General features: G+C 43.5%; 1 protein-coding gene across 7 annotated transcripts in view; it reads right to left on the bottom strand.

The window, feature by feature from the left end:
* The window catches only part of MARF1 (meiosis regulator and mRNA stability factor 1), a 39,345-nt gene that overhangs the window by 18,366 nt on the left and 7,491 nt on the right, over positions 1 to 13,488 (bottom strand). For 2 of the 7 annotated variants that reach the window (XM_019468671.2, XM_019468664.2), the window contains exons 5-16: positions 12,444 to 12,670; positions 11,226 to 11,343; positions 10,456 to 10,628; positions 9,013 to 9,441; positions 8,654 to 8,811; positions 8,408 to 8,566; positions 7,189 to 7,381; positions 6,292 to 6,470; positions 4,559 to 4,639; positions 2,249 to 2,485; positions 2,001 to 2,120; positions 1,194 to 1,369 (exon numbers count right to left, since the gene is read on the bottom strand). In XM_019468671.2, the coding sequence (XP_019324216.2) occupies positions 1,194 to 1,369; positions 2,001 to 2,120; positions 2,249 to 2,485; positions 4,559 to 4,639; positions 6,292 to 6,470; positions 7,189 to 7,381; positions 8,408 to 8,566; positions 8,654 to 8,811; positions 9,013 to 9,441; positions 10,456 to 10,628; positions 11,226 to 11,343; positions 12,444 to 12,670 (2,250 nt within the window). The remainder of the gene's footprint in view (positions 1 to 1,193; positions 1,370 to 2,000; positions 2,121 to 2,248; positions 2,486 to 4,558; positions 4,640 to 6,291; positions 6,471 to 7,188; positions 7,382 to 8,407; positions 8,567 to 8,653; positions 8,812 to 9,012; positions 9,442 to 10,455; positions 10,629 to 11,225; positions 11,344 to 12,443; positions 12,671 to 13,488) is intronic. The other 5 variants (XM_019468668.2, XM_019468667.2, XM_019468669.2 and 2 more) reach the window with 5 other exon arrangements.

A 13,488-nucleotide genomic window follows, 5' to 3' on the forward strand; every position in this document is an offset into this window, starting at 1 on the left:
TCCTGCGGAGCATACTTTCCCACAGAAACAAAGTTATAGATGGTCAGCAAGCAGGTAGCCCAGAAGAGCCAAGCTAACCCATGTGGAAGCTGAAAACATTACCCAGAAAATCATGGAAAGCAGCAATGTAAAACTAGCTGATATAAGAGTAAGAAAGAAATTTTTCTTGAACGCCCATGTAATTGAGAAAAAGTTTTCATTATAAAAGTATAAGCAGACAAAAACCTTTCTAAGACACTGGCAGGCTAACGACACAGGAGGAAGGAGAAACAGCACAGGCCCGGGAGCCTGCATGGGCCAGGGCTGAGGGGAAAGGCAGGAGAAGGTGGCAAGCAGCGTTGCTACCAGTCTTTCTCCTTCCCTGGTTATCCTCACCCTTCTTCCTATAGGGGGAGAGAAAGGGAGGAAGTATTTAGGGTCAAAGAGAAGGAAATGTGCCTATAGCGGCAACGATTTGCAGTGCTGTTCACAGGTCGTGGGATTAGACACCTGCGACTCAGGGATGCCCAGAACTCAGCAACCCACCCAAATCTAGGTTCACATTTCCTGGTCTTTTATACTAACAGCTAAATCTGTTTTCAGATTTATCAAAGTCAGAAATGTTGACCACAATGAATTTCACAGGTAAATCTGCATTTAGAGAGATTTCCTTCAACTACTTGAAACTATTTTTAAAAGGCTAGCCAACTGACAAGCCAAAAAGTCTCACAAAATTAGGTAGGGCTAAAGAGATTCGTCATTGTGAAACATGGATTTTACATTTTTTATATAGCTTATGCTGGTACTCCCCAAAAGTCTTTAAAGTCTTGTTCTGCCAAACCTTCAGCACTTTAGAGAGTAGTTTTTAAAAGATCAAAGGAGGGCCGCCTGGGTGGCTGTTGGGTAAGCATCCGACTCTTTGATTTGGGCTCAGCTCACCATCTCACGGTTCTTGGGCTCATCAGGCTCTGAGCTGACAGCATGGAGCCTGCTTGGGATTCTCTCTCCCTCTAGCTCTGCCCCTCCCTCACTCGAGTGCATGGGCATGCGCCTCTCTCTCCCTCAAAATAAACAAACATTAAAAAAAAAAAGGATCAAAGGAGACATCCACAGTGCTTTGTGCTTGGCAAACAGGGCTGCTGTGGAAGATAAAAGCCAACAGCCTCCTCTCCTAGCAGGTGGTGGCTCAGAAACATACAATACCTGCCTCCTACCTGTGTTTGGAGGTGGGGGCTTGTTGTGAATCCATTTGACCACTTTGACGCCATTCTGTGCAGTGGCGATGTTTACACCTGGAACACAGGTGATGAGGTGTTCTAAGGGAACACCCCCTTGATTTTCCTGCACTATTTCTAGTTCACCGAACTCTGCAGCATAACAATCTGGAAAGCTGACGTGGGGAAAAAGAAGGGTAATTACAATAATGGAAAAGCAAAGCACCTGCTAAACAGAAATCTCTATTTTAATATATCCACAAATAAGTAATTTCTGTTTAAATCCCCAGGATCTGGGTTTGAACATTAGAATTAAGATCCGAGGCAGGGGAGACAATCACTGTGGCACTGACCTCTTTGATGCAGTCTGATGAGACCAGAAATTCCTAGATAATTTTCCCAGCAGAGGGTGTTAAAAATAAGGCAACTGGGCGCTCAGTTAGTGATTTACCTGCTTCAACGCATTAGTGGCTTTTCTCTCTCAAATTTTGCAGCCCGGGGCTGAAGGCTGTGTACCCTCCTCTAGCACGTGTGTGCACTTGTAGTACAGCACTTACAATAATCTCGTCTTTGTGGAGAACAAGCTTTCCTATTCATTGCTTATGTTTCTAAAAGTCTGCACAAATTTTCTTGTTCAAGTATTGAGTGAATGGATCCTATTTCAGATCTACTTTGATTGCAAGGTGCTAAAAATGTTAGGATGAAGCATTCTATAATACTTGCTTGGGAAGAGGTGTGGGCAGAGGGCAGACTTTCTAGAAAGAGGAGAACTAAGGCCTCATATCTTAATGGCTTTGACATGTTCACCTTAATAAAGGCACGGTGCCCTCATGTGTCTGCAGAAGACTATGAACCTGGGGCGCAAATGTCTTCAAAGAGAGGATCACAAAAGGAATCTTATAGGAGTCTGGATCAAATTCGTGTTCACTACAGAAAAGAGAACAAAACAGTTAGCTGACGTTTCTCAGTGGTCTAAAAGGTCTTCAAGGTAACTGTAACAGACATTCAAGGACCTTATACACAAGGATTATTTCTAGAAGGAAACGAGGTTCTACCTGAAGTTCTTATCGGGGCAATGCTGTCTGCAGACAGGCTCGTGATATTCTAACTCTTCAAATATAATTGGGCTGCAATTTGTCGAGGAGCCGTCATGTGACTGCGAAGACCCCAAGGGGCTCTGCCGGGCCTGACTGCTGGGCAACAGACACACCAGTCTTCCGTTTCCTTGTTCGCGGATTGCCACCGTGTCTGTTAGCTTATATAGATCCGACACGTTCAACTTGTGTCCAAATCTAAAAGCAGGGATAAGGGGACAGAAGTTGACTTGGAATGTTCTTCTCTGATTACACAGAAATGCCTGTACTGATTAAGTAAAGGGCTATTGCTAAGAACGGTTCCTCCACCTCTTCAAAAGCAAGATGGGATTAATTCTACTCTAAATTCTTTCACTCCCAAGCCAGTAACACTTGGCACTTCCTTTGAGTCACCTCTGGCTGACTGCCCATCAGTCATTATGTCATTTGCTACCTAACCCTCGAACCCCTGCAGTTGCTGCATATGACCTCACCTCACTGTCTCAGATGGAAAGCTATCTGACATGACCTCTTTTGACTCCACTCCCCAAGCTGGAAATCCCTCTGTACCACCCCTCCCCATCTCTGCTCTGCTACCTCAGAAGAGGTAGGCTCCTTTCCAGCTACTCCCTCACCTCACCTATTCCTGAACCTTGAGACCCACACTTCCTGAGACTGGACTCCTCAATCATCCCCCCACCATGTGTGTACCTTTCATACTTGGGAGCTTAAAGGCCCAGGCTTGGAAGGCAGACAGATTTGAGTTCATATCCTTTTCCCTCCAGGATTTTATCCACAGGACTCGGGAGGGATGGCTCTCAAGTCACCAGCAGCTTCCTCCTCCCCTCCCCCCAAAACCCCATGCCACATTCTCAGCTCCCTCAATGACGCCAGCCATCCCCGCATGTCCTGGTAACACCCTCACCTCCTGGTTCTCTCCTGCTTCCCGTCCCAGGTAGTATTCCATCCAGTTCTGCCCTTCTCTTGGCTTCCCCTCACTCCCTCCCTGCTCCCCTGCCTCTCCTGATCCCCTTTAGGAAAGTAACGGTCACATCTTCATTATCTCCAATGTCCAAACCAAGGTCAAAACCTCACTGCACCTTCTGGACAGGCTTTCTTTATTTTCTATTTCCGGTTTAACCATACTAGCATCCTCTCAGTCAGCCAGGACAAAACAACTCAGAATCAAACCGCCTCTCCTCTCCACCTTGCCTGCTACATAAAACTAGTCACAATGTCCTATTTCACTGACAACTGAAACTTCGGTGTTCCAACAGCATCTGCTTGGACCCAGGACTGGGACAGCACTGTCCCTTCTTTGTGTCCTTCTGTGCCCTGTTCATTCCATCTCAGCTTGCACTGCCACCACATGGCCCGTAGTTCCACCACTACTCAGGGCTCCGGGGCTTCAGAGTAACAGTCCAGCTCTTTGTTTTTTCCATCCTTTTAGCATTTTCTCCTCCTCATTCACTTGGGGATAGTTTTCTTTGTTCTATGTGATGATTTACGAGTATTTCCTCTTCCCTTCCAGACAGAAGCTCAAGGACAAGGATCGTGTCTTCCCAGCTCTGCACTCTCCACAGAGGCTCAGACTTTTTAAAGATTTTATTTTGGGGAGGATGGGCTAAATGGGTGATGGGCATTAAGGAGGGCACTTGCTGGGATGAGCACCGGGTGTTCTATGTAAGTGCTAGATCACTGGATTATGCTCCTAAAACCAAGACTACACTGTATGTTCACGAACTTCAATTTAAATACATAAATTTTAAAAAAAGATGTTGTTTTTAAAAGTGATCCCTACACCCAACGTGGGGCTTGAACTCACAACCCTGAGATCAAGAGTCACACGCTCCACCAACTGAGCCAGCCGGGTGCCTCTAGACTTCCATACCACCCATACTTCCTGAGCATCTACTAAGCCCTGGGTCCTGAAGAGATGGTCATAAGTCAGATCCAGTCCTTGTTGTCCTAGAGCTTACAGCCTAGAAGGTGCTGGAAAATGTTCATTCAGTGATGAACAAGACGAATCAGTCAATGGGAAAAACATACAGCTTTAGGGACTGAGGTCTAAATTTATTAAAAATGAAAGACGTTTTTAAAATGTATGTTAAAATAGAAACGTGAATCTGGATACCATTGTCTTTACGTCATTTCCTCCACCAGGCTGGAAATAGTCCTCAACAGCTTTTCCTCAAGAGATTTATGCCAATCACCAATTAATATAGGAATTCTGGAAGCTGCCAATCAGTACTGACCAGATCAATGAAAAAAATAATAATAAACCTAACTTACTTTTTTTCATAGATATCTGTAAATTTAAAAAGAGGCAGACAGCAGGCAGGAGCGTCCTGAAGAATAGACATTGTTTCTGCACTGTAAAACAAAATTTTACTCAATTAGAAAACAGATGTCATTCGATACCAACAGAGGATTTCCAAGTGGTATTTTAAAAACACAGTTCATAGGGAGCGGAAAAATAAAAACAAAAACAGAGTTCATAAAACTGATTAACACAATGTACAGTTGACCCTTGAATAACATGGGTTTGAACTTCACGAGTCCACTTATGTGTGGATTTCTTTCGATAAATGCAGTACAGTACTATAAATGTATGTTCTCGTCATTATGATTTTGGAAACATTTTCTTTCTCCTAGCTTATTTTATTGTAAGAACGTAGCATATAACACATACAACCTAGGTGTTAATCAACTGTTTATGTTATCATTATCAGTAAAGGCTTCCAGTCAACAGTACAGTACGCGATTAGTAGTTAAGATTTGGGGGAATCAGAAGTTATATGGGGATTTTTGACTGCATGGGGGGGGGGGGGTTGGCACCCCCACCCCCTGAGCTGTTCAAGGGTCAACTGTATACACAACATAAATTTACCAGTTTCTGGTATGTCAAAATTTATTTTCTGGAAAACCTTGAAAAAAAAAAAGACTTTAGGGACAAGGTGATTAAAGAATATAAAGCCAGACACTGGGATTTTTATCAGACTCAAGCAGAGCACTTTTCACACCTGTGTATCAGAAGGACACTGACCCCTCAAATGAGACAAACACCTTGTTAACAGAAAAAAAAGGCAGAACAGCTTGAATGGCTCCTGCCACGTCGTGTGTCACGTGTTAGAGACGCGGACGTAAAATTCCCACAGTGGAGGATACACAAGCAGATACAATATCATCCCAACTATAGTTTTAAAAAAGGCAGCCAAGAACGATCAGAAGAAAACAAAGAGGCAAACTGTTGCATGACTGGCTTTGAGCCACAGGATTATGGATTCCCACCACGCCCCACCCCCCACCCCCCAGCTTCTTTTGTATTTCTGACCTTTCCAAAGTTTCTTCAATGAGCATTATTATTTTTATTCTAGGGGAAAAAAACATAATTTAAAATAATGGTGAAGTACACGTTACGGAAAAAGATCTTTGAGAGTTTAAACAGATTTTTAGGAGTGAGTTCTGTTTTACTAGTTGTCCCCAAAACAGGGAAAGCCGAAGAAGAATCAAAGCACATTAAGAATGAAAGCACCACCAGATTCCTACAATTGACAGAGTTGAAGGCAGACTTACAGAGCTGAGTGTCTATTTGAGGCCAAGGATATATCTGCAGGTTGAGAGCTTGCAGCTTCGTAGATCTACCCTCTACAGACAAACCCACCTTCTCCTAAGATTTGAAGGGAACATTTCAGACTTTCCAGGCTTATAAACATTTACTGTAGAGGGCTACTATTTTTAGAACCTGTTCTGGATATGCGGTGTATTATTTTACTCCTAACCGCCTGCCAAGTTTAAGCTGTACTTCACCTTTGAGTAGTGGACTTGAGTAAGAGTTGGATTATTCTAACCAGCTTATTGCTACCTTCTAGCTCATTTTCTAAGTTCTGTCACAAGTGAGAATAAACATTGCTGCGTGTGTAATCATCAAAGAGGGTTGGGAATGTGATGAAATCTATTTTATTTTTTCCAAAGTTGTTTCTGGGCCAAGAAGTTATTTCCTGAAATAAATGGTTTGTTTTTACCTCAGTAAAGAGAGTGATTTATTAGCAGCTCCTGTGGCAAGTGAGACCAGGATCTTCTTGCTGCCAATTTTGTATCTGTGGAGGCTATTCACCGCACTGATTGCTTCTTGTAAGTTCTCCATCTGAACAACAGCCTTGAGCTGATAATCTGTATGGGGGCTGAGCTCAACACTCTTCACCTACAGCAGTAAAAAGGAAAAGGGAATGCTAGGTCTACCCCGAACCCTGTCAGCTTCAACCTGAAGGTGAATCATGAAGGAACACGCCTGTGGACTTCCGTGCTTCTGTGAGGGAACATGTCTGAATGCTACGCTTCTGCCAAGCAAAACCTAAGTGAACCAGGACTGGGTGACCTTCAGAGACGTGAAATCGGCCCGGCCTGCCTGCGTGCTCTGGCACGCGCAGCTCTCCGATGCAGGCTCGGGAGCCAATATGTGCGAGGAGTCTTTGGGGTCTTCTCCAGACCCTGCAGACACCCGGGGCATAGCCATTTTAATCATCTGGAATAGGTGCACTTCTAGCAAACGGCACCTAAAAACCCCATCAGACACAGTAAGATACTCACAAAAACAGCCAACATTACTTTAGAATCCTACTTCTGTATTTTAGCAGCCAGAGCGAAGTAAAATCCATCAGAGTTTTATTCCCCAAAGTGCCACTTAAATCCGTGCCCGTGACCACGAGTGCCTCTCCCCTAGGTCTCCTGCTCTCCGGGGTTACGCCCTAAAAACTACAAGTACAGCATCACCGTGAGCAGACCACAGGAAAAAAGAAGGAGTTCAAACTCATTCAGTGATACGTCTATCCTGGCTGCGGTTACGTGTGTTGAACTACGTTCTCCCGACTTGAAGCGCTAGCAAAGGGTAAAAGGAAGGCAAGAGGGGGTGAGAAGGTTACCTTGCCGTGCCTAGAAAATGCCTCCTGCATAAGCTGCTGCAGCTCCTTCCGGGATAATCTGTAGTCGATGTTGCTGATCTGGATGTCAGCACCATTTGCAAACGGGTCTGGGCTGTCAGCACCAATGCTCGAATTTGCAATGTTGAAAGCAAGTGGGGACGCTCTGTTTAAAAGGTTTGGAGACATACTCCTGCTTAAAACATACATGGTGGAGTATTTTTAAAAACTGTTATTCTATTTACTTAGTTTAAACCACTTAGGCTCTGTTTGAAGCTATATATAAAAACAGCTTTCCATAATGCAACCAAGCAGAATATTTGGTTTTCAAATGTATTTTTATCTTAAATGTACACTGATTTAGAACTATTTCCAAAAGTACTACCTATTGACCTGTTATTAACAACCAGTACACAATTTAATACCAAATATTCTTTCATTGGATTATTTAAAACTAGAGGCAGAAATTATAGGCAGACCCGGTGAATTCATTTTCTACTCTGGGCATTGATTCTTGGTGAATTAGCCTGCGATACCAATAAAAGTCATTTAACTTCTCCCTGGCTCTGAAAACGCTACTGTCGCTCACGTGTTGTAGTCTTTTATGTGAATTTTTAATTTTAACTTTGCAGATCCAAAGTCACTTTCTGGAGCGAGCCTTCAGCAACTCAGCGCAACAAATACAATGAGTGAAGGAGTTCACAAGGTGCAACGTGGCCTCATGGCTCCTGTCCTCCAAGCTTCCAGAAGTACTCAGTGTGAGTCTGGAGAGCTTAGATAAGGTAAGCGTTACTTGGGTAAGTACAGTGGTCTACAGACTGCCCCCCACTCCTGCTTCTCAAATGGCTCCCTGCAATTACCCTGTGAATAAGAATAACCAGGGCACGTGTAGTTGGGGCTGCTTCCCCAACACGACAAAGTGAGGAGGAAACAGTAAGGACATCTACACGTGCCTCCCATCATGGCCAGGGAGTCTGAGTTAAGTTTCTGTGATCTCTGCTTACCCAGATTCCCACGTGGAGGGGAGAGACGTTGAGGAGCACGGCCCCCCATCGTAAGCTAAGATGGCCTGAGGAAGGGGGGCTGGAGGACGAGGAGGGGAAGACTCATCTCTTACTTCTGTATTCACGCACTTGCGTCGCTGGAGTTCCTTTGAACCAGCATCGTGTCATCATCCCTGCTACTGCACGCAAGTACCCCACGATCAAGCAGGCAGACTCACCGAGAAGACCAAGACTGTGCTGCGAGCAGGGGACTGACTTGCCGTGACGTGATCAGCTTGCTGAAAGCAGATGGGTAACTCACTTGGAACGGAGTCTCCTCTTTCTCTTTGTTCTCTACAGGAGAGCTGGTGACACTCCGGGGACAGGGGTTCTCTTTCCTAATGGAGGGAACACATGAAGGGAAAAGGTCACGTGCTTGCCTTCACATTAGACAAGAGGCCGTGAGGAAGAGTAACGTAACCTACTTCGGGTTGGTTTTGTAAGCAGGTTCTGCCGTCCCCGAGTTTTTGGGTGTGGGCGCTACAGCGCTCAAGCTTCTGTGGGGAGGCGCCACCAGCCTCAGGTGGCCTTGCTGGGAGTCACTGCTTCTAGCGCCAGTCTTTGACTCCATGCGGCAGAGCTCCTTAAAAGAGACAAGCGCAGCAGAATTTAAAACTGAAGCGACCAAGATGTGTTAAACCCTGTACAGAAAACACGTAACTGAGAATCGTCAAAAATGGAAAACGAAAAAGGACATGCCGAAAGCAAGCGGGGCATGTAAAACACGGAGAAGAAGAAACCGAACCTACCGTAAACTTCAGAAAGCAAGAGGTATCAAAGTTACCTGTAAACTTTTAACATTTGTGTTTTTTGTAGCAGATCCAGAATTTGCCTGCGACCCTTTTCCAGGCGTGGCTTTGGCACTGGAAGATTGTTCACTCGTATCTTTGATGAGGCACAATTTTGGATTCTTAAGTTTTTTGGGAGACTTCACTTTATCAGCAATTGCATTGGAACTCTTTGTTTCACAGAGTTCTCTATTTTTTGGAGTAAATGACACAATGATCCTATTACCAAAGACATCTTCGTTTTCCATTCGCTTCTGAGCCCGTTCTGCACTATCTTGGTTTATGAAGCGGAGAATTGCACTGCAGCCTGTGATACTCAGCACTTTCCCACCACAATTATCAGACAGGCGCCTGAGCCTGTTGGTGATGCTCTTGCCATCTTTATTTGCTGGTAGGTTATAAACATAGAGCAGAGTGTGGCACTGCTGATACAGAGGAAAAGGGTTACAACGGGTTAACTCAAGGGCACACATTCAATTACAAAATTAGAAGAACAAGGAGTGATCTCCAAACTTAAGCTAACAACCTCGGAGGGGAGGTGGTAATGATCTTGAGGGAAGACAGTGAACTTACTTAAACCAAAAAAACCCAGAAGGAGGGAAATGTACCTTAAAGTACCACTCTGGCCAGTGAGAATGGCAAGATTTAATGCTCTGAATAATCAAGTCTTTTTCTTCTTTTTAACCATGAAGAACAGGGACCTCAAAAGTGGGCAATCTCTGACCTAAAATACTACATTCGACTTAAAGGCCTCTGAGGCTAGAAAAGTAAATGCCAATTTCTTTAGGAGTCATATGTATATTCTCCAAATGGCTGAAATGCAGCTCAAGAGTGTAGTAAACGTGCTTTTCCCAAATCAAGACCATAAGGAATGCTCACCCTGCTGGAAATACGCGCACTTTCTCCTAGCACGTGGCTCAATAAGCTACAGGTGTAGCAATAACCGCTCTGAATCGTGCACATGCATGGTGGGGAACAGAACTATGCAAAACCAGCTCAGAGTGCTACTGAAGTTTAAGGATTAAATGCCCAAGACATGTACGATTTACTCTGTTTATCTGACTGCAGCCACATGAGTGTGTGCAAACCATCACCATATTCTTTACCCATGACTGGAAGAAAAAGACGTAATAAATCTTTCTCTATGGCTTTCATCCAGTTGACACAAACACTGCTGGCTTTGGAGACACTGACCAGAGGTGTTGGGAAGATAAACCTACAAGCCAATTCCCCACGATACCGTGAAACAAGCTAAAAGCAAAATTCATACATGCCAATTCTCTATTGGTAAGAAAAGAACTATTTCTAAGCCTTACTTCAAAAATCTGGCCAGCCTCCTACAAAGAACAGCCTCACCTGGTGACCCCCGTTAAGGGCGGTCTTCAGCCCCCAAAATCTAACATTAGAGTGCAGCAAAAGAAGAATGCAAACCCACTTACTGGCATTTTTAGTGGTAACCTGGGGGGCAAGTCGGAAATGAACTCTTCGAATCTGATCAGCTCATTAGCATGATGCAGCAGTGCTTCCGAGGCCTGGTTTTTATGGACCAAAATTATGTGGAAACCATGCCTGTGTCTCAGATCACTGAGCTCCAATGCAAAATTGACATCAGCTGAAAGAGAAGGCACAGCCCACCCCGTCCCCAAACATTAGAAAGACGTGACACACACACACAGCTGTACTGCCCCCTACTGAGAAGGAAGGAATGGCTGGACTGGACTCAGAGTTGCTCCACCCCCCCGCCCCCCAGCTCCCACCCCCTTAACTGAAACAGGAACACATTTCACACAAGAATGAACACCGTAGGGCAATTTGACCACATATTTCTACTGAATTCCAAGACATGTCACTTCCAATAGTAAAAGAGAGCAAATATTAATATTTCGGGGAGCATCAGCTCTGGAAATTCTTCTTAGATTGTTAAAACTAGCAATACTGGGCCCAGGATACAAAAAAATAAAGTAGAATAAAAAACTACATTTTCTTTAACTGGCCCCACAAGAATCCATATTCAAGCTCTAAGGAGAAAATCCACAAAATCTACACAGACTCCCGCTTTCTTCTCTAAACCGTTCTCAGAGGTAAGCACAAATATGGCCTGTGCATTTCAGCCTCTCTGGGGGCATATTTCACTCGAATGTGTTCTGGCTTCTGTAATAATTCCCACACAGCGAGTTTAGTGGAAATGAGCAGATGTCTCTGCACTTACTCGACACGAGAACCACAGTGGCTGGAGCAGTGTGAGTGTTCGCAAACCTTCGGAGACTCTGGCGCAGTTTGTCGTCAGCCGCGTTCTTGGCGGTAGCGTTGATGTGGGCCACGGTCACCTGCGTTGATTCAGAGTGAGGACAAATTAGTGAGAGCTGAGGTTGGGAAATCACTACACATTCTGCCCACATCTTCAGAGACGGTCCTCAAGGAACGAAACTCTAGCTGTCGTTATTCTTGCCACTTAGCAATGAAAAAAAAAATCATCAACAGATCTCAGGAATTTCAAATTTGTGTCTCTGTACGAATGAACTAGATCCATTGTTAGCCCTGCACGCCTCTCTTCATCTGCTCTTGTACTTCATCCAACCCCCTTTCAGAAAACAGGCAGACAAGGAAGTGAAATATGAAGTAATGCAGCTCTAACAGCTTTTGCCAACAACCAGGAAGTAGCAGAGATGGACAGAGATGATGAACCTAAGATTTAGGGCTGTATATGATGTCACTTGTCTCTGCTACACATAGTCTATAGCTTTCAGGATCTGGGGTTAGGTGATGGGAGAGGAAAGGCATCTGTCCCCGAAAGAGCAAAAATGGATTTATTTCTGTTAAAGTTATCAGGCTTATACTGAAGTCTCCAGGGCAAGGAAAGGTTTTGAGAGGCATTTCAACTACATACAATACACAATAGGATTTATTAGTTTTTTAAGGAGCATAAGTATGTAATTTTAGGCAGCAATATGGCATAAAAACAGAATTACTTGTCTAAGCGTCAAAAGAACTAGATTCTAGTTCCAGCTTACGAGAATAGACTTTGCAGTCAGACAATCTGGATTTAAATCCTAGCTCATCTGGTTACTGGCCACGTGATCTTTAAAAAGTTGTTTAACATCTTGGTGCCTCAGGTGAATTTGCAAATTTCAAATAATAAATCCTATGAGCCTTTTTCATAGAGCAGTCATGAAAATCAAAAGAAAGGATGCACAAGTAACCATGCTGTGACACAGCACTAGTCACATATACGTGGCATTACTGAAAGATCAAATACGATTAAGTGATTTCTAGTACTTCAGAAATAATCTCTTGCTAATTTCCTTTATTTGCCAACCTAGTAGAAATGCATATTTAACAAATTTTGAATTAAAATTATTTAAAAAAAACACACATGTGCTTCTTCTTGTACCATAATAGATGAAAAAACCTTTTTTTTTTTTTTTACCTGGCAATTATTCAGCTCTTGAATAACTTCTTTGTTTTCTTTACTGATGTCACACACACAGATGAATTCTGCTTCTCTGTGGCCTTTAAAAAACTTCTCACGGATTCTCTGTACAACAGCAGTAGCTGAGCGGCCAGAGGGAACTGAACAGTTTTCAATATCCCAAAAAACTCCAATGGGGGGTAAGTTTTCCAGCACCTGTCCGGCTAGTGCAACTTCTGGTGACCCTTAGGAAATGTTAACACTTTCAATCACACATAGTGAAAAAAATAATGGCAAATTAAAATAATAGGTAGCTACCTATCATTTTTAGTGGCAGAAAAATGAAATTATCGATTGATGTTAAGCTTAAGGATACCAACCTCACTGGTTGACCTAAAAGGCCAACCCCAAGTTGCAATAACATTCCTAAGTGATTATTCCTCTTTTTCAGGAAAGAACAAATCTAAAGGTCAAGTTACTTCAGGCCCACAATAAATCCAGTGCAAAGCATGAGCCATCCTCATGCTGACCGTTATGTCTACGTTTCTCTGTACACTAACACGTAGGCGAATGGACACTGCAGCTCTGGGACCTGTCATGCTCTGCCCACGCGTGTCTACCTGCTCAGTATGGAAGAGCAATGAAGAGGTGACAAAGGGTGAAGTTGTTACTGTCCTTGATTAAAAAAAAAAAAAAAAATTTTGAACACTGCATTAACATCTGATTTAATATAAAAATAAAAGTTTTCCAAAGACAAAATATCACATTAACTACTTTTTGGGGAAATGATACTAGGTTTTTCAATTCTTGTTTTTTATCAACCATTACTAAATCTTTCTAAATAGTAAGTACTTCTCTGGAGTGCGCCATCAACAAGTGTAATTAGGAACCTAAGTTGACACTAAGTCCCCTCTGGCACTTATCTCTCCTAATATATACCTCGTATACCTAGTATTCTGTATACGGCATCCGACCTCAGACAGCCTCAGTGCAACGTAAAAGGCAAATGACTCGTCGGTGTCTAAGAATAAAAAGATTTTTTACGAAGAGGGAGAAATGGAGA

This window comes from Panthera pardus, unplaced genomic scaffold, assembly GCF_024362965.1.
Source record: "Panthera pardus isolate Hobbes unplaced genomic scaffold, ASM2436296v1 HiC_scaffold_5, whole genome shotgun sequence".
NCBI lineage: Eukaryota > Metazoa > Chordata > Mammalia > Carnivora > Felidae > Panthera > Panthera pardus.